This window comes from Mesoplodon bidens (genome assembly GCF_964165515.1).
Source record: "Mesoplodon bidens genome assembly, chromosome: 3".
Classification (NCBI taxonomy): domain Eukaryota; kingdom Metazoa; phylum Chordata; class Mammalia; order Artiodactyla; family Ziphiidae; genus Mesoplodon; species Mesoplodon bidens.
In genome coordinates this window covers 82,593,858-82,618,358 of record NC_138178.1, presented here as the reverse complement: position 1 = coordinate 82,618,358, position 24,501 = coordinate 82,593,858, and the positions used below count along the sequence as shown (strand labels likewise).

The following is a 24,501-nucleotide window of genomic DNA, read 5'->3' as shown; positions in this document are numbered from 1 at the left end:
TCTCTCCTTATTCTATTTGTTCATTTCTATTCATGCCCCACCCCCAAATTCTTAACACCTACTACAGTAAAGGGGTTTTCAAAAATTAGAAAGAAGGGCAAGAGCAATCAAACGATAAAAACAAAACAGGCTTCTTACCTACGAGAGCCTGGGGGCAAGCAAGGAGATAGGTCCTCTGTCTATAGCTGGTAACAGGTGGTGGTCGCAAAGTGTGAATCAAACTGACCTTGAATGACTTCAGGAGTCAAAACCGAGTCCGACTCCAGTTTGAACTTCAGCCTCAACCCCCAATACGGAGTTTTATTCAGATGGTTTCTTTCCACTGAACACCAGTGGTTTCTCTTTGCTCTCTCTGGACATGGCTACCCACAGACGGAACGGGCTGGTGCTGTGTGAGCAATCTGCTTGCTGCAGCTGCTTCACCAAGATAAGCAGACACACCGTCTGCCCTGTGACAGCAGCTCAGCAGACTAGGCTCTGGCGGAAATCCTGTATCCTATCCCTTGCACTTCACAGGGTCCTCAATTCCCAGACTGCTGCCCAAGAGCAACAGGCAATGGAACTGGAGGTCTGTTCCTCAGGCAGGAAAAGGAGGGAGTTCCCTTCCCACAGCCTCCACCAATGACCTAATACCACCATTTGGGATGCTGGGCCATCGGCTTACAACGATACTTAGAGCTGTTTGTGAAACCACTCTGACTAAATTTGCTCAGGACAGAGACTAGGATGATAGGGAAAGAAAGGAGTTTGAGGTTTGTAAATAAAACACACTTTTTCAGCACTGCTTGTTATGGTTCTCAAGAAAAAGGACTAAGCCATGTGAACAAAAACATCTGCTAAATTCCTTTATCATTTTAGAGTACCTGGGATCTAGGCACTGTTTTCCAGGTTAGGAAAGTCCTGACTGCTCCAGTGCGAGAGATAGAGCATTTATAGGCTTTAAGCAATCAAGCCAGAAGTCTGGAATGCAGGGAGCAAAAACTGCCCAACCCTGAGATGACGTGCCTCTCTGGATGGTGTTGACTGGTAACTTGGCAACCTACCCGATGAACGCCAGCCCTCTAAACAACAACATGACGCCTACGTTTTTACCAGCACATCACAGAGACTCTTAAGGGAATTTGTTTCCCAAACTGTTGATTTCGTACTCTGCTTTGCTTACCTGTTGCCAGAGTTGGTCCCTGGAGAGGCAGAATAATCTTCTCTGGCTCCTCCCTTCCAGCAAAGCATCCTGCAAGGTCCCCAGAGGCTTCTCCACGACTACTGCCCATTGGTGGGGTCTCCGCAGGCTGGAAAGCACTCGCCTTCCCTGCAGAAGCACTCTCCAGCTGTTCAGGCCCTGGGCCCGCCTCAGAAGGACAGGGCAGTGACATGTGACTGATTTCCCCCTCTGTCATCAGTTCTCCCGAGGCCTTGACTCGTTCTATGACAGCATCCACTATGCGACTCGCAGCCTCCTCAATCAAGGCTGCTGTCTCAGGCAGAAGCACGGCTTTGGCAGCGATGGTGCAGGGCAGAGGGGCAGCATCCTTTCCCCGGCCTGGGGCCTTGTCACCACGGCTTGAGAGCCCTGTCTCTGTGGGGTGCTCTTTGGCAGCAGGCTGCGGCGGGATGTGATGCGCTTCCTCACCCACATGTGTCTCCTTGGAGTCGCCTGTGCTACGGCTGCCATCTGCTCCCCCCACCTTCCCCTTCTCCCAACCCAGGGACACGACCTCTGGGGGTGTGGCGCCCTGAGGGTCAGTCACACCTTTGTCCGGTAAAGCTCCTGGCAAACCCAGGGTCATATTCTTCTCCTGGCTCGAAGAGACTTGTGGAATCTGGATGTCTGGAGCGCTGTGTGCTATATCCTTTCTCCTGGCCCCAGTGGTGCCTTGCAGAGCACTGACCACGGCACCATCCAATGCTGCATTTCCACTCACCTCACAAGCAGTGGTCTTCCCCTGGGACTGAGTGTTTTTCACCTCAACATCCAGAGCAGAAGATCGCTCACAATTAAGAACCTCGAACCCATCTGGTAACAGATTTGGCAGTGGAGATGAGCTGTTCTGCTCTGTACCTGAGGCCTCCTGGCTTGAGTCTGCAGCCAGACTTCCTCCTGGTGGCACCAGGCTCTGTGCAGCCCCACCTTCAATCAGCTGTGCAACTGGTGGGGCCACTTCCTTGTTATGTTTAGTTTCTGCGTGAAGACAGGCCAAGGGTGTGCCCAGTGAATTACCGTTCCGAGGAGCTCTGTCCTCATCACAGGCAGCTGAGCCAGGTTCTTCATGGAATCCCGGGGCCTCTTGTCCAGGAGGTGGTGTTCTCGGCTCTTCCTGCAACATTCCTGAATGAAGAGTGTTGTCCTTAATGGAGGAATAGGTCACTGCTTTATCCTTGTCTTCTGGTCCCTGAGCTGCAGTGCTCTTTGGAACCACCTGATCTTTCCCTTCTTCAGTCAAAGCGGAATCAGAGGCCAAAGTGGCCTGACCCACATGGAGCAGGGAAGAGTCAGTGACCCCCTCGACGATATTCAGGACTTCAGGGTCTGCTGAGAGGCAGGGACGCTCACACTCCCCACCAGGTCCTACGGGACTGGTGTTGCCCATGCCGGGCTGAAGATCTAGAGCAGAGGAGGGTGTGCACAGGCCTGCTGCACTGTCTTCTGGTGGCTGCTTCTCCAGATCATTCGAATCTCCATCTGGGCCATCTCTACAATCTGTATGTGGTTCAAGAGTTGCTGTTCCTTTTTCATTCTGGGAGGAGGGGACAAGAGAAAGTGCGTCATCTTTGGTTACTGATTCACTGCCGGGACTGCCTGTCAGAGAGAAAGTCCTGCCTGATGTCACTGCCTGGTCTGACACCCGTTCTTTCTCAGCTTTGGGGACAAGAGCATGTGGATGTGGAACTACCTCAAGCATATTTACTAAAGATGTTTCTAGTTTTGAATCTTTTCCTTGGCTTTCTTTATCCAAAACTTGGAGAGGACAAAAATCCACATGTTCCTGGGTGTCTCTATCAGGGTCAGGGGTGACCGTGTTAGCCTGTGGGCCTTCCGAGCAGCTGGCAGTGGGCAGTGGTTGTGTGTTGAACAGCCCTGTGGTGGTACCTTCAGGCTGGGTAACTATGTCATCACAGTGTTCTACAGCCAACACACCACTAGGAGTCCCCGTGTTCTGTCGACATGCAGAGGCAGCACAAAGTTTATCATCTCCAGTTGTAGAACAGATGGGTGATTTGCTATTTTGGCTTTGAACATGAGATGAATCCGTTTCTGATTTCTGGTTTGGCATAACATCTTTTTGCAGCCTGGGAAAGGTTAAATCAGAGGGTGACACCGCCACACACATGCTGGCTAAGGGAGTGTCAAGTTCGAGACCTTTTGAAATCTCATCTTTTGCAGTAGCTAGAATTAACTGAGAGTTCTGAGCCCCTGGAGCATCAGCACTCTCTTCACAACTTCTTGAAGTTTCAGTTTCTGCAGTGTTTTCATCAATGGCAATTTCTTCATCACTAACGAAAAGTAAAGACACAGCAGGCTTGTCAGCAACCAGGGAGCCAGAGGCAGAGACACCGTTTGGAACGCTGGCTTTATCCATAGGCTCGTCTGTGACTTTTACATCAGAGGCTCCAGGTGTGCTGATATTAGAGTCCTCAAATCTTTCCTTCATACTCTCCCCTGCTGCAAGCACATTCCTCTGAATGGTGGCCTCTGGGTTCAAGAGACTGCGTTCCGTTTCCCCTGCAGTGTCTGGGACGCTGGCACCTGCTGGTGAAGGGACCATGAGTTCACCTCCAGAGAAAGACTGGGCCGTGCCGGGCTCCAGGGCTACGCCTCCCTGCAGGACGCGGCCTCCACTGCCTGGAGACTCCTGGTCTGTGGCCATTGCCGAAGATTTTGTTCCAGTTTCTTCACATCTGACTCCACAGGATGGAAGGCTTTCTGTGTCCTTTCCTTTGCAATCAGGTATGCTCTGAGGGCAGCTGTCAGGATCAGACGTAGTCCCAGAGTCCATGATAGGTGCTGGCTCCACCTCGTCTCTTTTTCTCTCCATGCCTATATTTTTCTTCCTACGGGAAGAGTCTGTATTCTCTTCCTTAACCACACTTGACAAATCATAGGAACTTTCAATCTGCCCCACAGTGCTCCCATGGCAGCACTGAGAGCTCTCAGAACCTTCAGGAGAAGCAAGCTGCTGGCTGGCTGTGGGCTCTGATGCACAGGGAAGAAACTGACCATCTGTATCTTGGTCACTGGGCAGACTTGAAGGTTCTTGTGCTGTTACCACTGAGGGCATAAGACTGTCCATCTGTTTGAGGTTTGTTTTCTAGGAGGAAATGGAAGATACTTTAAAAAAAACTGTCGAGGGGAAAAGATGTCACTGACACCTATAAGCAAAAATTCTGTTGGAGAGAACTCAGTAGCATTCCAGCCTCTCAAGTCACAGGATAAGCCAACCTAAATAAATACAAATAAATTCTCTCTTGTTCCTGACATTAATTTCCTCTTACAGTTGCATATGCACTAGAATGATAAAAATGGCAAGAATAATACAATATGACTATTTTCTATAGTATGAACTTATTTTAGAAAACAGATAAAAACTGAGCCTCAAAAAAGCTCAGCGGCTATCTTCAAATGAGCAGCTGAGAAAGATACTTCTTATAGGGGCTTTAGAGGGGCAGAGGCTGCTTCCATCCCACCTCATATATACAAGTAAAAACAAATCCTGGCCAGTCTGGTAAACTCTCTTCAATCACAAGGCACAGACATATGCTCCCGTGCCCTAAATTCTCACTGAGGAGTTACACAGCATCCTTTAATCTCCAAAATATGCTCCGTTCAATCTAGTTTAACAATTTTAGTTATGGGGTTATAATTTCAAAAAGAGTGGCACGGTCAATTCTTTTACTTCTTGATAAAAGCAGTTCCTCTGTTCCTCTAATACTGAATATTAAATAAATAAGAATATATTGAACTAGTAATACCTAATTCTTGATTATTCTCAGATGGTACTGTGCTTTGAGGATATTATAGGTCATCTCAAAAATAGTTTTTGGGGCTTCCCTGGTGGCGCAGTGGTTGAGAGTCCGCCTGCCGACGATGCAGGGGACACGGGTTCGTGCCCCGGTCCGGGAAGATCCCACATGCCGCGGAGCGGCTGGGCCCGTGAGCCATGGCCGCTGAGCCTGCGCATCCGGAGCCTGTGCTCCACAACGAGAGAGGCCACAACAGGGAGAGGCCCGCGTACCACACAAAAAAAATAGTTTTTGCAACTTGAAAAACAGATGTAACCAACTACACAGGAATGGTTAAAACAATCATGGTTAATCAACCTGATGGAAAATGCTACGCTGTTATGTTAAGTGTTAACTATGAAGACCACAGTGAAATAAGGAAAAGATATTTGTAACATAATGTTTAAGAAAACAAATAAAACTTATAATTAATCTAAGGTTATAATTATGCAAAAACTACAAGTACATGTAGATAACACTTAGGAAAAAATGGAGAAAAACAAACACAGCTGATCTTTAGAGTGGGTTTACCTTTATATCAAAATTTCAGGAATCCTTAAAATGATACTATTTTCTTTCAACACATAAAAACTATTTTTCTATCTTTTTTTTTTTTTTTTTTTGGGCTGCACTGCGTAGCTTGCGAGATCTCAGTTCCCTGACCAGGGATTGAACCCAGGTCACGGCAATGAAAGCCCAGAATCCTAACCACTAGGCCTCCAGGGTAGTCCCCAAACTATTTTTATAACACCTGGTTTGCTCTTCACTCATCATCTGATCTACTACAATAACCTCACGCAAATCCACCGTGCACTGTCATCTCATTCACTTACCCACTCAGTTCCTGTGTCGAGCACTTACAGTACTCCATCATCAGCTGATTCCTGTCTACTCACTGGGTCTGATGTAAAAGTTCACACATGTTAAGTGTAAAACGAGTCACGCCCACTAAAGTCCTTCTGATAATAGAGCACACGAAAAATGAATTTTCACTGAAAGCGTCTGTGCTATGCTCCTTAGGGTATTCAAAATGGCTTGCTTCCCTTCCCGCTGAGAGTGTAACTGACTCTAAAAAAATTATGAAAGCAGGTCATTAAATTTAATCAAGGGTGAACATTACAGAACAGAGATTTGCAGAAAAAAGTTGTATTGCTTGAAAAATTTTAGATGCTCCTAACACAAGCATCTTCTCACAGTTTTAATTTCTCATGGCTTCCTGTAAAATATTCCCACACCTTGCAGGTAGCTTTGGCATCTACAAAGTGCTGTTTTCAAATGGACAATCATTCACCCAGTAAGAAGAGCCCTAAAGGAAAACCTGACCTTCCGGCAGTCTCTTCAGAGGAAAATAAAATGACACCTATTCTGGAACAAATATGACTCGGAGAGGCAGAGGCAGGTACATCTACAACCTGCTATGAAGTGTCCTGGCCTGCTGCTCTCCGAAACAAGCAAGGCCTGCTCCCAAAGAAGGCTCTGGCGTTGAGCTGACCCCAGATGACCTTAAATGAAATTACTGCCAAGCTTTTTCCAAATCAAATCAACTCTGAAATAAAATGGGTGGAAAAATTATCTAAACTTAGCCTTTCAGATGTTGCGGCCAAGAGAGATGTACCCATGTGACGTTTATATTATCCATAATAAATGCTACCAGGGAGTATGTAATGTTTTTATGTCTGGCAACAACTTTATCTTGAAGGCTTGAGTGGATTATAAAATCTTTATTGTTTTAGTGATCTTTTTACCACACAACTACCAATTTAAATATAGTAACACAGTCATCATTCATTGAAATAGCTGTGAAAAGACTCCATTTCTGAGTAAATTTGGTTCTTATTCTTCAGCAACAATCTCAGAAACTGTTTAGCTCATTTTGTTTTATAAAGTTAAACCAACAAATTTATAGAGTTAAATAAATTTCCTTTTATGCCAGGAAAATTTAGTTCTAGTTGTTGCATATTTCTGTATCTGCAATGTGTATGTGTGTCTTTCGTTATTTTAAAAGCCTGGCAAAAAAAAAATGAAAAGTTCTCGCAATCTCCTATCGCTACTACCCCAGTGCTGAGCTCTGTCTCTATAAATGCTAACATCTAATATAGTTAAAACTGCTTTACAGGTTTCACAATCTTTGAGGGAAGCACTGTTATGTTCTAATTATAGCAAGGCTCATTGGGGGAAGGGGTGAGGGCACAAAAGCCTGAAAATGGAAATTTTCTGTCTTACCATCAGCTGCTGTTGAATGTTCATAAGTTTAAAAATATGTCCAGTGCAACTGTCTCCAGGAAGTGGGGGTTCCTGGTGTGGTTCAGACTCAGAGGTTAACGTATAGACGTCCAGCTCTCGGTGATGCCTCACAGAACAGTCTCCGTAAGGTATTTCATAGGATAAACTGCTCCAGGAGTCTGGTTCTCCAGTATCCTCCCTGGAAGCAAGCAAACTCTGGTTAATATATATGTATATTTTATACATAATATACATGAATATATTATAATATTAATATATAATAACACATATATATGTATACAATATGCATATATATGTATTCTGCCTCCCAGGCAAAGGTTTAACCCTCTAAGTCTTATTTAAAATTTCAAACCTCATTGCTCTTTGAGGCTCGGCAGCAGAAATTTGGTTTGCACAGTTCCCCAGTAATTCAGGCATATAACTAACTGTTTTATTCTCTTCATATGAGGTCATAAATGGGCTAAATGAAAACTGCAGGATTCCTCCCTAAGGATGTTCTTTTGATCAAGATAAAGAGAAGACTGGGATCCTAAAATAGTTAATATTATGCTCACAACCAAATAATAGGAAATGTAAGGAGGATGGTTTTGCCCTGGTTTTCAAAAAAAGCAAGGCTTATGAAGCGTTTCTCTTAAAATGGGTTATACCATATGCTAAATGCAGTTGATCATATTGGGAAGGGAAGAACTAATCAACCCAATCCGTGCAAAGGCACTCCAATTTTTGTTAAAAATAGGTGGAGGAAGCACTCTCAAAATTCTCGAAGTCAACTATATAGAGGAAAACTATCAATATTATAATGCCTTATCATACTATACTTGTCAATATAATTATCAAATCCTATTTTGAATGAAGCACTTGGTTCCAAGAACTTTAAGCTATAACTTTAAATTTAAAGGACAAACAACTTTGCTCAACTCACATCATTATAGATACACCTCATATTCAAATAAAGCCGACAAATGCCCAGGTATGTAAAAAAGCATTTCTGGGATAGGCCTCAAAACATGAAATCTCTTTACATGGTTCTAATGAACCAGTACGCTCATAAGGTATCCCAGAGATTCTGGAAGAAGGCGGAATGTAGTGTTTGAGATCATTATCATGTTTTAAAATAAAAAATAAAACTAAAGAATTAAGAACCAATAGATATGCCATCCACTGACAAATATGAGAGGGAAACATTACTTCAACTCTCTCTCCAGTGTTCTGTCTACTAAATCATACCTGTCAGTTCTTAACAATTCACCAGAGAATAATTGGAATTTGAAAGCTAAAAATATGCTATAGTGGAAAACCTGTAACAAACTGGACAGTCATGCACTGGCTGAAGGTAACAATTAAGGCTGTTCCAAAAGAAAACTATTATAATTTCCATACTCAAGAGTGACTTCCAAACAGTTGCTTAAAATGAACTTGGCATATGCTATGCTAAATGTTTCATGCATTTACCAAGCTGCTCTATGCTGAGCAAAGTGACCTCAAACAGAAAAGTACCTAAAAGACAGTCACTTAAAAGTTCAATGGAATGACTCAAGAAGCCAATCAGCTCCACCAAATGAGGGGGAGACAACGACTCTGTAAATTCAACTTTGGAGCTTGGGTTGACATTGTCACTAACTCTGCTTAACTGTCTGACAGGCATTACTGGCATATCTGCTTACTCAGATTACCACTTATAGCCATGCTCCAATTAAAAAAAAAAAAAAAAGGTATTTGAAAACAAAACTTGATTTATACACCACCACTGAGTGTGAACCAAATGCAACAAGCTAGAAGGGAACTGTTTGCCAAAGCAGGGGCAATTAAATAGTGATACAGTCCATTCCCAGCAAGATGGAGTTTTCTACCAACCTTGCCACTATTAATTCTCAAACTGCTTCTTTTCTAATATCTAAACCTTGGGAAATTCCCTCCTGTAACCACAACCTATTTATCTCCTACCTCTCCCATGCTCTCCCCTTCCAGAAGAATGTGCTTTTGTTGCCACAAGTGCTAACCCTTCAATCTCCCAATTCATCGTCCCTGTGGATTTTTGTTGCTTCCTAGCCCACCTAGAAACCAAAGACTAGTTAATGCAATTATTCTCCCACTGGCTTCCATGAATATCTGCTGCTATTGACACTCTTTAAACCCATCGTGCCTGTAGGTCTGGGTGAACCCCACCATTCAGCAAGTATTTGTGCCAGTATTCTTGGTGCTGGTGATACAAACGAAAATCCTTGTCCTGTTGAAGCTTAGCAAGGGAGACAAGAGCAATCAAGATAAATAAAATACCTAGAATTCTGGAAGACAGCAAGTGTGGTGGAGAAAATAAACCAGAGATGAGGGCTGCAATTTGAAATGTGGTGGGTCAGGGAAGGCCTCACCGAGGTGACATTTAAGCCAATGCATTGTCTGCTCTGTATTCAACACTGTATAAAACCTTGGCTGGATCCACTGATAAAACTTGGCAAAGTTCTATGACTAAGAATGTTTACTGCAACATTAGGTGTAATAGTACTAAAGACTGGAAACACCCTGAGTCAGAAACTAGAGGGATGTTTGGTAAATTAAAGAACAGATCTACAGACTATTATGGAGCCATTAAATGTAACTGAAAAAAACAGTTCAATAACATTGAAATCTATATTCAGTGAAATAAGCAAAATAAAAAGAGCAAAAAAATATAAGTATAGACAGTAAACTGTACAATAAAAACAGTGTCAGGGTGGTTGGGTTATAGGTTTTCTTCTTCTCTGGGATTTTAATTAATGTCTTAAATAATTTTTTAAAGTTCCTATTCAGCCAGGCCTCGCTGCTGCTCTGTAATGCTTCTTACTCATGTGTGTTAATCCATCCCCATGGGGGTTAGCAAAATGTTCTATAATTTCCTCAAAGGCCTAACATTAACCTTGTCTACTTCATTCTCAGGTGACCTTTTCTCCCATCTCAGTGAAAAGCTTGAGGCCATCTAACGTGAACTAAACCCATCTTCAAATCACCAAAAAATGCCTGTGCCCGTCTCCTCTGACTTCAGGGCACATCTCTATGCAGTGAGTTTGCTCTGTTCCACACCCCCGTCCTTAGGTAACTGGGTCGGTCATCACCCCCTGGATGCCTGTAGTTTTCCACCTGCTTCTGGACTAACTCTTTCCCCATCCACCTGCAAGTACCATGAAAACCTCACCAGTAGACAGAGCAGAGGCAGGAAAAGGGATTACTGCACAGGTGCCGGCAGCAGCAGCAGCAATCTTTACTCAGCCCTGCAGACCAGCGGTTCTCTCTGAGGAATCCAGCCCCCAGGGGACATCTGACAATGTCTGGAGACATTTTTCGTTGTCACAACCTGGGGATGGGGAGGGGTCCTACAATGCACAGGACAGCTCCCTACAAGAAACAATCATCAGGCCCAAACTGCCCGTGGTGCTGGTGTTGAGAAATGCTGCTGTAAACCCCCGAACCCCTTTCTGTCTGCCCTCCTCTTCCTTCCCTTCTACCTCCTTACCAGCCATTTGAACAACTAAAGGCTTTGCGCCTACTCCCTCCCACTGCTACTAAAACTTCTGTCTTGGGTTCCAGTGACAAAATAAATCTCCAAATCCAATGGCTTTTCTTTGTCCCCACTGTCCTTGAGTTTTGTAGAATCTTAAAATGGTGACCTGATTCTTCTTTTGACATTTATTCTCACTTGACATCCATAAAGAATCATCCTATTCACCCACTGTTTTCTCAGGCTTTTTCTTCTTCTCACATCTTAGATGTGGACATATGTCAACTTCCTGAACTTGGTCTTCTATTAAATGGCAGGCACTGTGCTAGATGCCAGGGCTACAAGGTTAAATACGATACCTTTCTCAAGAATCATGTAAACACACAGCCTAAGGTCACACGTGAATTACTATTAGAGAGCCAGAGTTTGGCTTACTGGTGGTACTGTCACCTCCATGGAGACGAAAAGCAGACACAATCTCATGGGAGTCTTACCCTTATGAGTGTGGCATTTTATGCACTAAATATACCATATTTCATAAAAGTTACAATGCTATTACTTGTAAAAGCAACATCATTTTATGTATTACTAAGAAGGAAAAGAACTGTTGTGAGTTAAATTATGACACAAGTTAGACAAATTTACATCTTAAAAGAGATAATACAGGGAATTCCCTGGCAGGCCAGGGGTTAGGACTCCTCGCTTTCACTGCCGAGGGCACAGGTTCGATCCCTGGTTGGGGAACTGAGATACTGCAAGCTGCGTGGTGTGGCCAAAGGAAAAAAAAAAAGAGAGAGAGATAACAGAGTATAAATACAGTCAACTGTCCCTGTGAATACTGGTATGGGTGGTACAAACAGTTCAAATGAACAAACAGTTCCAACATCAACTGCTTAACTTCATGTGCACATTCACCTGTGAGTCCCAAGCCTGCAACAAACGGACAGCAGATACAAGTGAAAAGGGCAGCTCAGAGGCTTTAGACAGACTTAAACACCTAAGACACTAGTTTTCAAACTTTTAAGTAGCTGAACAGTTTCAAATAAAACCACATGCAGAAACAGAGTTGCTCTGGTGATAGGGGGAATAGAGGGAAGGAAAGGCAAAGCCCGGCCCTCCCTCCAGCCACCATCCCTCCTAGGTGGGCTGTGAGACTCATACCTAAATCCAAGGAGTAGCTAAATGTTCTTAATTCCCAAAGTACAGGCTTTCTTTATGTACAACTACCACATTTCCCATTTTAAGGTCATTCTCCTTGTTTAGTCTCCTTTGCACTTGTAGAATAACTACTCCACATTCTCCTGATTGAAGCCCTTTGTATGTTTACAGTTAGTAATTAAGCTGACCCCTCGGCCTTGTATTTCTGCCATGGAGAAGAATATGCCTGGGTATCTAAAATTTACCTTAGAAATACACATAAAGATTTTATGTAATCAAATCAAGTCTGGCAGGACAGAAAAGCACATCCACGAATGCACTAGAAATTCTGGTTATTTCAGCTGGTGAATTAAGAGGCATGATAGCCTCAGCTGAGGCTTTTTAAAAAAATGAGTGAAAGGGAGATCTGTAGATGAAGGAGTATAAATGCTGTGGGGAGGTTTACAGAGCTCTCCACTACCTTTCATTTTTCACCCCTATGAGGACACCACCACTCTGAACAAAGAAGAGGGTATTTTTACTACCAATTGTGGCAACTGTGCAGTATAGGCATTATTTCGTTACTATGACATCAGATGGTATTGGGGTAGAATTTCTTAGATTGTTACATTCAACCACATCCCAGAACAGACTTCAATATATAAGGACTGATACTATGATTACTGGAAACTTTCAATCATCCTGTCAGTAAGGCAATTAATATTGTTTTCAACCATTCTCGGGCGCCTTGAATTTCATCTGGAGTATCCAGCACAACTCCAAGTGTGGTCTCCCGCCTCTGAGCCCTGAAAGACTTGTTCTGCACTGTAACCTTTTCTTCATTCATCTGTAACCCCTAAGGAGGAGCAGGACCATACACCTACCTTCTGACTTGCTGGGTCTCACTACTCTGCTTCATCTCCTGACACATTGTAGGTACTCAAATATTTGTTGGGATTTCACTCCAGGGCAAAAGAGCAGGGATATTCTTTATAAACAAATGGTTTGAGATCACTAAGAACTCACTCTATGTGAAAGGACAGATAATCTAAAGAAGTAATTCTAGTAAGACCCAAAGTAGTGGCAGTAATGGCTTAAAAGGTCTAGTTGGTAAAGAAGACTAAAAAGTCATGACAACTGAATTCAGTATATGATAAAGATCAGGAGGAAAAATCACTGCTTGAAAGGATACTTTTGGAAGCTGGTGAAAAGGGAATATAAACTATATATTAGATAATCATAATATATTAATGTTATATTACTGATTTTGATAACTGCCCTGTTATAAGAACATGCTGAAATAATTAGGAATAAAGGAGTATGATATCGGCAACAACTCTCGAAAGAGTTCAGTAAAATTCTATCCATCTATCTACATACACAGATAAAGCAAATAAAACATTAACAATTGGTGGATTTAGGTGAAGGATACATAGTGGTTCACTGTACTATTCTTCAATTTTTTTAAATTAATTAATTAATTTATCTTTGGCTGCATTGGGTCTTCATTGCTGCACGCGGGCTTTCTCTAGTTGTGGTGAGCGGGGGCTACTCTTCGTTGCGGTACAGAGGCTTCTCATTGTGGTGGCTTCTCTTGCTGTGGAGCACGGGCTCTAGGTGCGCAGGCTCAGTAGCTGTGGTGCACGGGCTTAGTTGCTCTGCAGCATGTGGGACCTTGCCGGACCAGGGCTCGAACCTGTGTCCCCTGCATTGGCAGGGAGATCCTTAACCACTGCACCACCAGGGAAGTCCCACTGTACTATTCTCATACCTGTTCTATGAGTTCAAAATTTTTCACAACAAAAAGTTAAATATAAAACATCAATTTAAAAAAAGGCAGAGGGTAGTAATTCTTTCACTATTCTATGATTACTATTTACTTCAGGCAGGGAAGAAACTAATATTTGGGTATCTACTAAGAGACAGGCACCTTGATACCCCATATATTTAATCCTCATACGAGTCTTTCAAAGAAGTGCTATTTCAAAGTTCAGAGGAGGGGAAACTGAGACTCAGAAATACTAATTCATTTGCTTAAGATGTAACACATACATCAGACTTTGATAAATCTGGCCTCAAATGACAAATTTTACCACTTACGAGAAGTAAGCATTTGGGCTAGATATGTAGTCTCTTTGGGTATGTATCATAATCTGTAAAAAGACAGTTAAGAGTTCCTTTAAAAGTTGCAGTAGTAATTAAAGGGGACAGGAAACAAAGTATCTAACAACACCTGGCACACAGGAGGCAGTCAGTAAACATTAGTACTCAAATATGTAATGGAGTAACAGATCTGGATCCATGTTGGACTGACCCCGAAGCCTGTACTCCCCCCCCCACCCCACCTAATGCTGCACTGCTTCCAGTGGAAAGGGCTGGTCTTTAATAGGAACTCATCAGGTGCCACAGCAGGAAGCACTGAGGGTCATTTGAAGGCAGCATGGAGCGAAGAGGCCTTTAGGGGAAACATTTCTTCACGAATCAAAAGAAATGTCCACTCCAGGCAGAATATTTTTCAACACACAAGCATTCTCCAATGAAAAGTTCTGGAGTCTGCCCTCTTCTGAGTTTCTCACAGAATGAGCAAATCAACCACAGTCATTCTCCGGTGTCTGGTGAGACTCTGACAAAATGTAGGACAAATCGCAGAGCCCACATTCTCATTACCTAGCTATTTTCAAAATGAGCACATTCTACTCATTTGAAGGACAATATCAACTTGGGCATTTATCCCTTCAATCTTTTTCACAAATGACACACCCAAACTGTTCACCACATTTTCCATAAAATTGACACCAATCGGTACCTACCTTTTCCTAATGGGAAAAAATATTCTACTCACCATAAGAAATCACCACGAATTCATCGAATTATGTTTAATTTAGATTTCCCTAGAGGCTAAATCACCAGGCAATATGTGGGGAAAAGCATGGGTACTGAGGTCTGCGTAGAATCTCATTTATGCCATGATCTGATCTAAGAAAAATTATTTAGCTTCTATGAGCCAGAGTTTTTTCATCTGCTTTTTAAAAAGTGGGATAATATTAGCTTTCTTACAGAGTTGTTTTAAGGATTAAAAGATATATGGATAGAGACAGCCTTACTATATATACGCCTAGTTAAGTACACATTAAATATTGGGTTCTATTTCCTTCCACAAGCAAGGGGTACAAACATAACCACTCTCTTTTACGGCTAAATTTAATTACTTAACAATGTGTCAAATACTGAGCTGTGTGTTTTACATATCACCTAATTTATTCTTTTAACTATCCTGTGAGGAAAGATACTTTTACCCCAATTTGCAGATGAGGAAACTGAAACTGTGAGAAATTTAATAACTTGCCTAACAGTCTGTTAAGCCAGAATTTGGGCTGACATTCTAAACCACCACACAAAACTACCTCTGCTGCCTTTTTTTTTAAATTTTTAAATTTAATTTTATTTATTTTTTTATACAGCAGGTTTTTATTAGTTATCCATTTTATACACATCAGTGTATACATGTCAATCCCAATCGCCCAATTCATCCCACCACCATCCCCACCCCCCCGCAGCTTTCCCCCACTTGGTGTCCATACGTTTGTTCTCTACATCTGTGTCTCAGTTTCTGCCCTGCAAACCAGTTCATCTGTACCATTTTTCTAGGTTCCACATACATGTGTCTCTGCTGCCTATTTTGCACTAGAAAATGCAGACCAATGAAACAAACTAAATATTTTTAACATACGGACTTTGGAGGATTAAGTTTTGGAGTTGCAAGTTCTGGATTATTGTGCATTGTGGACATGGGTATAGTTTGTGGTCCACGGCTTTTGTGGTCATTCTTCTCTGCTCCTTTTCACTCTGAGGGGCTACTTGGGCTCTCTTACTCTATGGTTCCATGACTTTTGGAATACCTTGCTCCTCTAACAGCCAAAGTTCTCTATTTTCTAGCTTCACCTTATTGCACTGCTTTCAAATCCTGAAAAATAATTTTTAATACCTACCATGATACTAGTTATATTTACATCAATATCTAATATACCAACATTCACAGGGTAAGTAAAAATTAGAGTCAAGTTTATACTAGATTAACATCTAAACAGTTATTGATGTAATCAAGCTACTTAGTTGTTGACTGTTCTTAATCAGATTTAAGCCACCAACCTAATTCAACAAACTCTCAGGAATTAATTTTCAGATGCAATGTTAAGTCTAATTTTCCCACTAAAGCAAAGTTCTTAATCTTAACTGCATTTTAGAATTACCTGGAGAGCTTTTAAAAATCCTCATGTCCAGATCACACCTCACACGAACTAAATAAAAATCTCTAGAGGCAGCGCTGAGGCATCAATATTTTTTAAAGGTTCCCAGGAGATTCTAACATATAATTAGAATCCCCATGTGATTCTAATGTGCAGCTAAGGTTGTAAAACACCACATTAAAGTAACCTACAGGTCCCAATTCATTTACATAAGTATAGCTAAGGCTAGCAAGACTGCAATGAATACTAGAGTTGTTAATATATCCTTTGACCTAATTATACAGTTCCCTGGAATTTATCGTATATAAATAATTTAACAGAAATAAAAATCAGTAAGTAAAAAATGAGGCTCACTGCAGCATTCATTAGTTCATTTCTGGGTTTTTTAAGATTAAAGTTAACATTCAACGTTAAATGGTTTAAATACTCATGATAAACAAAATACTTTAGATGGCCTAAAAGATAATTATAAAGACCAGAGAAACAGATTAAGAGTATGAAAAAGTGAAAAAATATCAGAATACAAAACAGAATATCAGCTACAACTATTTAAGCAATTCCATGCAATGTGGGAGGTAATATCTGATAATAAAATAAACCTGTCTTCTGGTGGCAGCATTATGCATAACTGTTACGTAAACTTAATTGTTTAAAAAAATGCTAATTCTTCCCTCCCTGTTATCTTTCTTGCTTCTGGCCTAAATCAGAAGACAGAGGCAGCTTAATGCAGGCATCGTCGAGAGTTGCATCAAGGGAACATGGAGATATAAACCACAACACAGGGACTTCCCTGGTGGTCCAGTGGTTAAGAATCCACCTTCCGATGCAGGGGACACAAGTTCGATCCCCGGTTGGGGAACTAAGTTCCCACATGCTGCGGGGCAACTAAGCGTCCGCACCACAACTACAGAGCCCATGCACTCTGGAGCCTGTGTCCCACAACCAGAGAGCCTGCGAGCTGCAACTACTGAGTTCGTGCACTGTGGAGCCCGCGTGCCACAACTAGAGAGCCCATGTGCTGCAGCTACTGAGCCCATGCACTCTGGAACCCACGTGCCACAGCTAGAGAGCCCATGTGCCGCAACTACTGAGCCTGCGTGCTGTGGAGCCTGCGTGCCACAACTAGAGAGGCTGCATGCCGCAACTACTGAGCCCAAGTGCCGTAACTACGAGCCCACGTACCACAACTACTGAGCCCGCATGCCACAACTGGAGAGAAGCCAACGTGCCACAACTAGAGAGAAGCCCATGCACTGCAATGAAAGATCCTGCGTGCTGCAACTAAGACCTGACACAGCCAAGAATAAATAAATATTAAAAAAAAAAAAAAACACAACACAGAAGCCTCAGCTTGGACTCTGATACAGTTACATTTAATTCATCCCCAGAACAACACCAGGCACTTCAAATAGATCTTCAGCTAAGAAGCAACCCAGATGGATCAATCTCTTCTCACTCAGTAATGCATCCTCTCTTTCTCAGCCCCCTCACTTCCCAGATGACTTTAGGTCAGCTAAGTGATAGCGATTTCTATTTATATATTACTGGGTTTATCCTTATATAAAGATAGATTGATCTCTCACAGAACTTATGATTCTCTGCCTATTCCATGACAGTTATTGGCTTAATACCTACTTATGTCCTTTGCCTACAAAGTGCCTGATGTTACTTAATGAGAGTGAGGAACACAGGCATGTGGGAATTATTTTGAAAGGGAGAACATTATCACTGTTGACTAAAATTAAATTCTAGGTTGGGAAAAGAGACAGAAATGCTTACAAAATAGTCTGAAACTTGGGAAGAAAAATAGAACTGTATGAAGTAACTTCAGACTGATGACAGAAAACAGATCAGGAAGAAAAGTCCAATATCCAACTATTAGAAGAGAGGTAATGTCTTTAAAATGTTAGTTTCTTATCCTTTAGCTTTCTCATGGAGCAAACACACAAACAAAATCAAATAGCAACCCTATATGTTTACCGATTTAAATAACCTATTCATAATAGAGGGAAAGGAACGCACATCCATTTTTTCCAATCTTATTTCTGACAAGCACTTGAAACTCAGTATGATAGAAAGATTAAGAGCTAAATATGAACCCCAAACTCCAATGTAATGGTGACCATTAAAATCAGTTGAGTAACAGGCTTCCAACAGTGAAGATTCCATGATTCTATAGATAAGCTATTTGTTCTACTTATAGAAACTGATAACTTTAATACAAGTCATCACTCTGTAAACTAGCTTTTCCAGTTCAGGAAAAAGAAAAAGAATTTTTGTTCATTAATCTGGGCAGGACTCATCTTCAGTCATGAAGTTCATTTGACTTTATAGCAGGTTACTGTCATTAAAATTTAAGAAAAGAACCCATACTTAAGTCCAATAAGCTTCTAATGATCTTGTGTATTTTTATAAACCCCACTGCCCTTTGCCCTTATTCAACACTTTTCATAATTCAATTGATGAAATGGATTAATCTTACTTAGAAGCAGTTAGATAAGTAAAATAAGTCAAAATAAAGACTAGTCACAGCCCAGATGTGACTTTTTCTCAGGTCTCCTCTAAGTTGCTACTTTGGCAGAAACCATAAAACATTGATCTACTCTCCCTGATTACAGCACTATACAATAAGTAGATTAAATGTGTCAGACGAGAACTTCTCGAACTATTTATGAATTTCCAATTCATCACAGAAGTAAAAATTCTAAAAATTACTAGAAAAACAAAATTTACAAGATAACAAAAAACTTATACCCAAAGTTTTAATAGATTCAATAGACATATAATTACTCTGTCAAATTACTATTAAAAGTTTCTAAACACATACAGTACTCTCATTATACATTATACTGATCTCATCATGGACCAGTGACAAAGAGTTGGCAGATCAGCCCTGATCCAAGGCCTCCCTCATTTTGAACAGCAGTGTGTTATACAACAGAGATCCCTCCAGACTGCAAGGAACCATATTTTACATTCTTAACATCTAGAGACCCTGGAGAGAAGTTAAGTGGCAACAGAAAGGAAAGTCATGGCATAGACTGGAATATGGAATGTGGTACCAGCTACAGACTCACTGGACAAATTTCCTTTTCTCCCAAGGTATACTTCACATTGTCCTGGAAAAGCTGAAAACTAACTCAGTAATATTCAAGAGTATTTTAAAAGTTCAATCCCAAACAGTGTTTATAATTATTATTTTTAGAAAATCAAAAGCACCTAAAAAAATCCACTTTAACAGACACATCACCAAGAGCTTCTGTAATTTACTGACAGGATTTCCTTTAATCAAATGTGAAATACAGGAAACTAATCACTGTACATAATAAAAATGATACAGTTGACCCTTGAACAACACAAGTTTGAACTGCACAGGTCCCACATATACTTGGATATTTTTCAATGAAGACATACAGTACTACACAATCTGCGGTTGCTTGAATTTGAGGCTGCGCAACTGCAGATATGGATGGCCAACTATGGGACCTGAGCATCCATGGATTTTGGTATCAGTGGCAGGTCCTGGAACCAACCCCCCGTGGATACTGAGGGACTACTGTACACTGTAAAGCAGTACCCAGCTTTTCAGAGCTCTTTCATTATAAATATCATTTGAATATTCCAAGTGATAAGACTGATGTTCTGCGTGTAGATGGAGAACAAAGTTCGGGTAAACCAACCAAGGTTTCACAGAGCTAAGGGCTGAATGAAGGTTAAAATACAATTTTTAAAATTCATTCCAAGCAATCTATTCCTAAGCAATTTAGTATAGTAACTTATGTGGATTAATGAGCTAAAAGAAAAGCTACAAGCTAAATGTTTCTTTAGATTACCCTTTAAAAAGGTACTAAGAAGTATCCTACTGAACACCTGTATCTTAACAAACTCATTTTCATATTAGCACATATTCTCTAAAATGGTATACGTATAAAAAGTCCCCAGAAGATATTTACAGCATATAGAGAATTTTAACTTACTCTGTACAAGTTTAAAATGAAAATCTAAATCCTATTAAATAGGAGGGAACTGGGTTACATATATGGCAATTACAAAAATACTATTTCTCAATATATGAAAAGCTCTGTATGAATACTTGTTTTCAAATGTTCATATACATATTTTTCTATTGCTAAATAAAATGTTACCAAAGGTCCATTGAAAAGATAACACTACAGATGGTATGCCACTGTATTACAAATGCATTCTACCTGGAATTTGGTCTTCTCTATGTTGTTCTTAAGTTCATATTTCAAAATATTTTTAAAAAACCGTATTTTCAGAAAATGAATAGTCTAGGTTACGTATTTTTCCATTTATTCATTCAAACATTCAACAAACATTCATGCAGTATCTTTTATGTTCCTAGGTACAAGAAATATATTGATGAATAAATAAGATAGCCAAGCTCCCTACCATAATGGAACTTATCATATAGAGGGGTATGATTACAGTTAGAGGTAAGTGCTTTAAAGAAAATAAAACAAGGTGTTTAGCTTAGAAAATTCCCTGGAGTGGAGACAGTGGTTTCTGAAGACAGGTGTCAGGAAAATCTTTCAGGAGATAAGGCAATTGATCTGAATCATACAAAAGAGCCAGCATGTGGAGTTACTGGGACAGAATGTATCAGGCAAAGGGTACAGCAAGTACAAAGAGACTGAGGTAGCAACCAGCTGGCCAGTGCAGCTGGGGCCAGAGTAGCTGTGCAGAGAAAGCAATGGAAATAAAGAGAATGTTATGAAATGAGGTCTGAGAGTTGTACAGAGTTCGGATCTCATGGAGCTTTGCAGATCATGTAGGAACCAGAATTTTATTTTGAGTGGGGTGAGAACATATTAGAAGGAGGAAGCCAAAGGGGGAAAAAAGCAAAGAATGAAACCAACAGTACTAGTACAATTAGTATGGTACCGGGTGTATATTACTGACTTTTAATCCTTACAACCAATTTGAGGCAGGGGTCAGTGTATTTCCATTTTTCATGTGAGGATACTTAGGCTTAAGGAATAGCTTGCCCCAGTTCACAGTAAATGAAAAGGACAGAACTTGTACCCAGATCTAATTCTAAAACTTCTGTACCTCTTTACACTATCCACAGTAATACTTACCCTCTAACAGTTTCAAACTATGAGCACATATTCAAATTATGCAAATTCTAAGTCTGATATAATATTTATCAGAAGCTAATCAGGCATATTGGGTTTTCTGTTATAAATTTTATAATATCCACAGCAAGTTTTCAACTGTAGAAAAACACAAATTAAGATGCCATTCCTCAGAGAGAGGATTACATCATCCAAACTGAGTATCCATAGCTGGCCCAAAACCTCAAGGTTTATGTATGTGGTACAGCAAAATTCAATAAGCTCAGAATGAATTCCAACTTATTTCCCAGCATTCCGGTTGTTATGCAACAGTCAACAACCAATCAACCTCTGCCTTCTTACCTTGTCTAGCACGTTGCAACTCAAGAAGAAAGTTCAGTATGATGCTAACGTACATGTAAAACCCTGTCAAATCAACTGCAGAGAAAAACATTTTTCCGGTACTAGTCATTCAGGCGGAAGCTCAAAGATACTTGCTAAGATACAGCAAAAAGCCAGATCAAATGGCAGAGAATAAACAATGAAGGTCAACAATGCAACAGTTTGGAAGCTGATACTCACTTATGGCTGCCCAAGCACCACGAGTATCGCAAGCCCATCCTATTTGGGTCCTGGCTTTATCAGCAGAGGAAACCCAGCCAGGTCAGCCCTCTCAAAAGGCATGTTTTGCTGAATCTACTTCTGACAGGAACAGCAGCATCTAGTTCCTTGTTTGAGGGTTACAGCAATATCGTCCATGAAACCACATCACCCTAACAGTGCCAAACCTCAAGGAGTCCTACAGAATCAACCACAGCTCCACTGAGATGGAGTGGGAGAGGCTAAATGCCAGAAAAGGGGGAGGGAGGTGGAGGGAGAGGGAGGGGAATCGCTGACCCACCTCAAAATGAATAGGAGGCTACCACCTTAGCTGTCAGTAGGGAACTCACTGCTAGACTAGTTATGCGTTCACAAACATGCAGATTCACTAGAAATTTTGGCACTGATACTCTGATTTTGTCCTCCCTCCTTTTTGACATAGTACTGCCACTCTGCCCTTAACAGCTAGAATGGGAAGAGAGCAAAGGAAAAAGAACACATAATTTGAACAACTACTGTGCATCAGCAATTTGGTACAAATTCTATGCTGTTAAATAATTTAAAACAAAAGTTTTATAAGGCAATGGTTAGAACACGAGCTGGAAAGTCGGACAGATTTGGTTTGACTCCTTACTCTGACATTAACACCTGTGGGATCTTGGACTACTCACCCAAGTTTCTCTGCAGCTCAATTTCCTCATCTGTAAAGTGGGAGTGACTAGGTTTGCTGTGAGGTCAAATGACCTCGAATGTAAAGTGTTACCAGCATAGCGTTTGGCTCTCCCAAAGTGCTCAATAAATTGTGACTATATGGGACACCAAGGTTGGTGTAACTCTAATGAGCAAAACAGAAGACCATTTCTGAGTATTAGACGTTTAAAAAGGAAAAGGAAAAAAAATTTAAAAAGGCACAGAGACCTTGTTTTGGGGGTAACTGTCAGGCAGCCACCCCTAAATCTCCCTACCACCAGAAGAAAACAGGACTCTAATTCCCTGCTGTTTCACAGGACAGCGTTACAGTTGTAGGGTGAGTTTGACGAGGAAAAAACACGTCAAAAACTGGATGGTGGTGCAAAGAGATGTCATATTCATGTAAAGCTGAGTGACCATCTCATTTCCAATGAATCTTCATTCCTAGCTCTCCAAATAAAGGGACATGCTAAAGTTCCTAACAACTTTATAAGCATGTTCTCATTTAATCCTAACAGACCTATGAGGTACATGTTATCATTTCCCATTTTACAGATGATGAAACTAAGGCTCACAGATGACAAGCAATAGGGATGCACTCAAGTTCAGCTCTGCCTTTTTAAAAAATATTTATTTTTATTTTTGGCTGTGTGGGCTCTCTAGATGTGGTGTGCAGGCTTAGAAGCCCGGCATGTGGGATCTTAGTTCCCCGACCAGGGACTGAACCTGCATCCCCCTGCATTGGAAGGAGGATTCTTAACCACTGGACCAGCAGGGAAGTCCAGCTTTGCCATTTTTAAGGCCAAACAGTTGAATGCCTACCAAACATGTATGTGATCAACGATCAAGTACATAATTTAAAGTGCACATCTCCTTATCTGCTTTTGATGCAAAAATTCTAATGACCACTTAAGTCATAAATGTGTATTTACTATAAGAGTAAAACACTACAATAATTAGTGTTTGTGAAAACTGTTAATGCTATGTACAAGAGTGTTTCAAATGATTAAATTAATAGAGAAATAGCTTGACAGTTAATATAAATATTAAGAGAGTGCAATGGCTAGATAACTTTATGAAGATCATTTTACCTTTTCTGAGCCACAACTGTTTATAACAATTTAAATGATATAAGAATTACAGAATTACAGATATTACATTATATTAAAAAAACCCTAATTCTGATTAACTTTTTGTTAACTCATTCGTAACATTAAATAAACATTCACTAGAATAAATGTTTTAAGTTGTACATATCTCTTTCCATTTAAGCCAAGTGTCCTTCAAGGGAAAATTCTATTTGTAAATTAGTCATATCTTCAAAGAAAAAAAATTAAAAGCAGAATGTCAACACTGCCACCTCCAAATTTACAAGGACAAATGGCCAAAACCATGTATAACAACTAAGGCAAATCATCCTCAATCCAGATATAAATGTATGAAGAAATGTATTAGAAAAAAATGAGGTACCTCAAATATGTTTTGGTTTTGCTAACCAAACGTCAAAACAACAGACTTTACTATGAATACTTCAAGGATATAACAATATACAGCAGTGCCTCAGTATCCACAGGGGATTTGTTCCAAGACCCCCCACGTATACCTAAATCTGTGGATGCTCAAGTTCTTTATATAAAATGGCATAGTATGTAGATATAAGTGTATATGGACACTAAACATTTGAACAAAACCTTGTCAAAATGATTGTTTTACAATGTTAAACAAGTTCAGCAGCTCAAGTACCTTTGAGATTCAATAAATCAAGAATCCTAAGTACAAAATTCCTCTTAGAAAACATGTTCTGGAAAAACTCCCCTGAATTATAATCTTCTATCACCCACCTGGTTAGAGGTACTAATGCTCCAGTAGAAAGTGAGTGTGCTGTTAATGAATCGAGAGCAATCTAGAAGCTGGTAATGCTGAGAAATTATTGTTCTTCCACTATAAAACTTTTAAAATAAGACTATTAAATCTTAATAAACATACAGAATTACATTTTATACTATTCCATATTTATTCCTGTATGACACAACTT

General features: G+C 40.7%; 1 protein-coding gene across 9 annotated transcripts in view; it reads right to left on the bottom strand.

Moving 5' to 3' along the window:
• LOC308614814 (A-kinase anchor protein 13-like) overlaps positions 1-24,501 on the bottom strand; it is a 360,148-nt gene that overhangs the window by 175,863 nt on the left and 159,784 nt on the right. For 8 of the 9 annotated variants that reach the window (XM_081229549.1, XM_081229552.1, XM_081229551.1 and 5 more), the window contains exons 6-7: positions 7,222-7,420; positions 1,163-4,307 (exon numbers count right to left, since the gene is read on the bottom strand). In XM_081229549.1, the coding sequence (XP_081085675.1) occupies positions 1,163-4,307; positions 7,222-7,420 (3,344 nt within the window). The remainder of the gene's footprint in view (positions 1-1,162; positions 4,308-7,221; positions 7,421-24,501) is intronic. The other variant, XM_081229558.1, reaches the window with a different exon arrangement.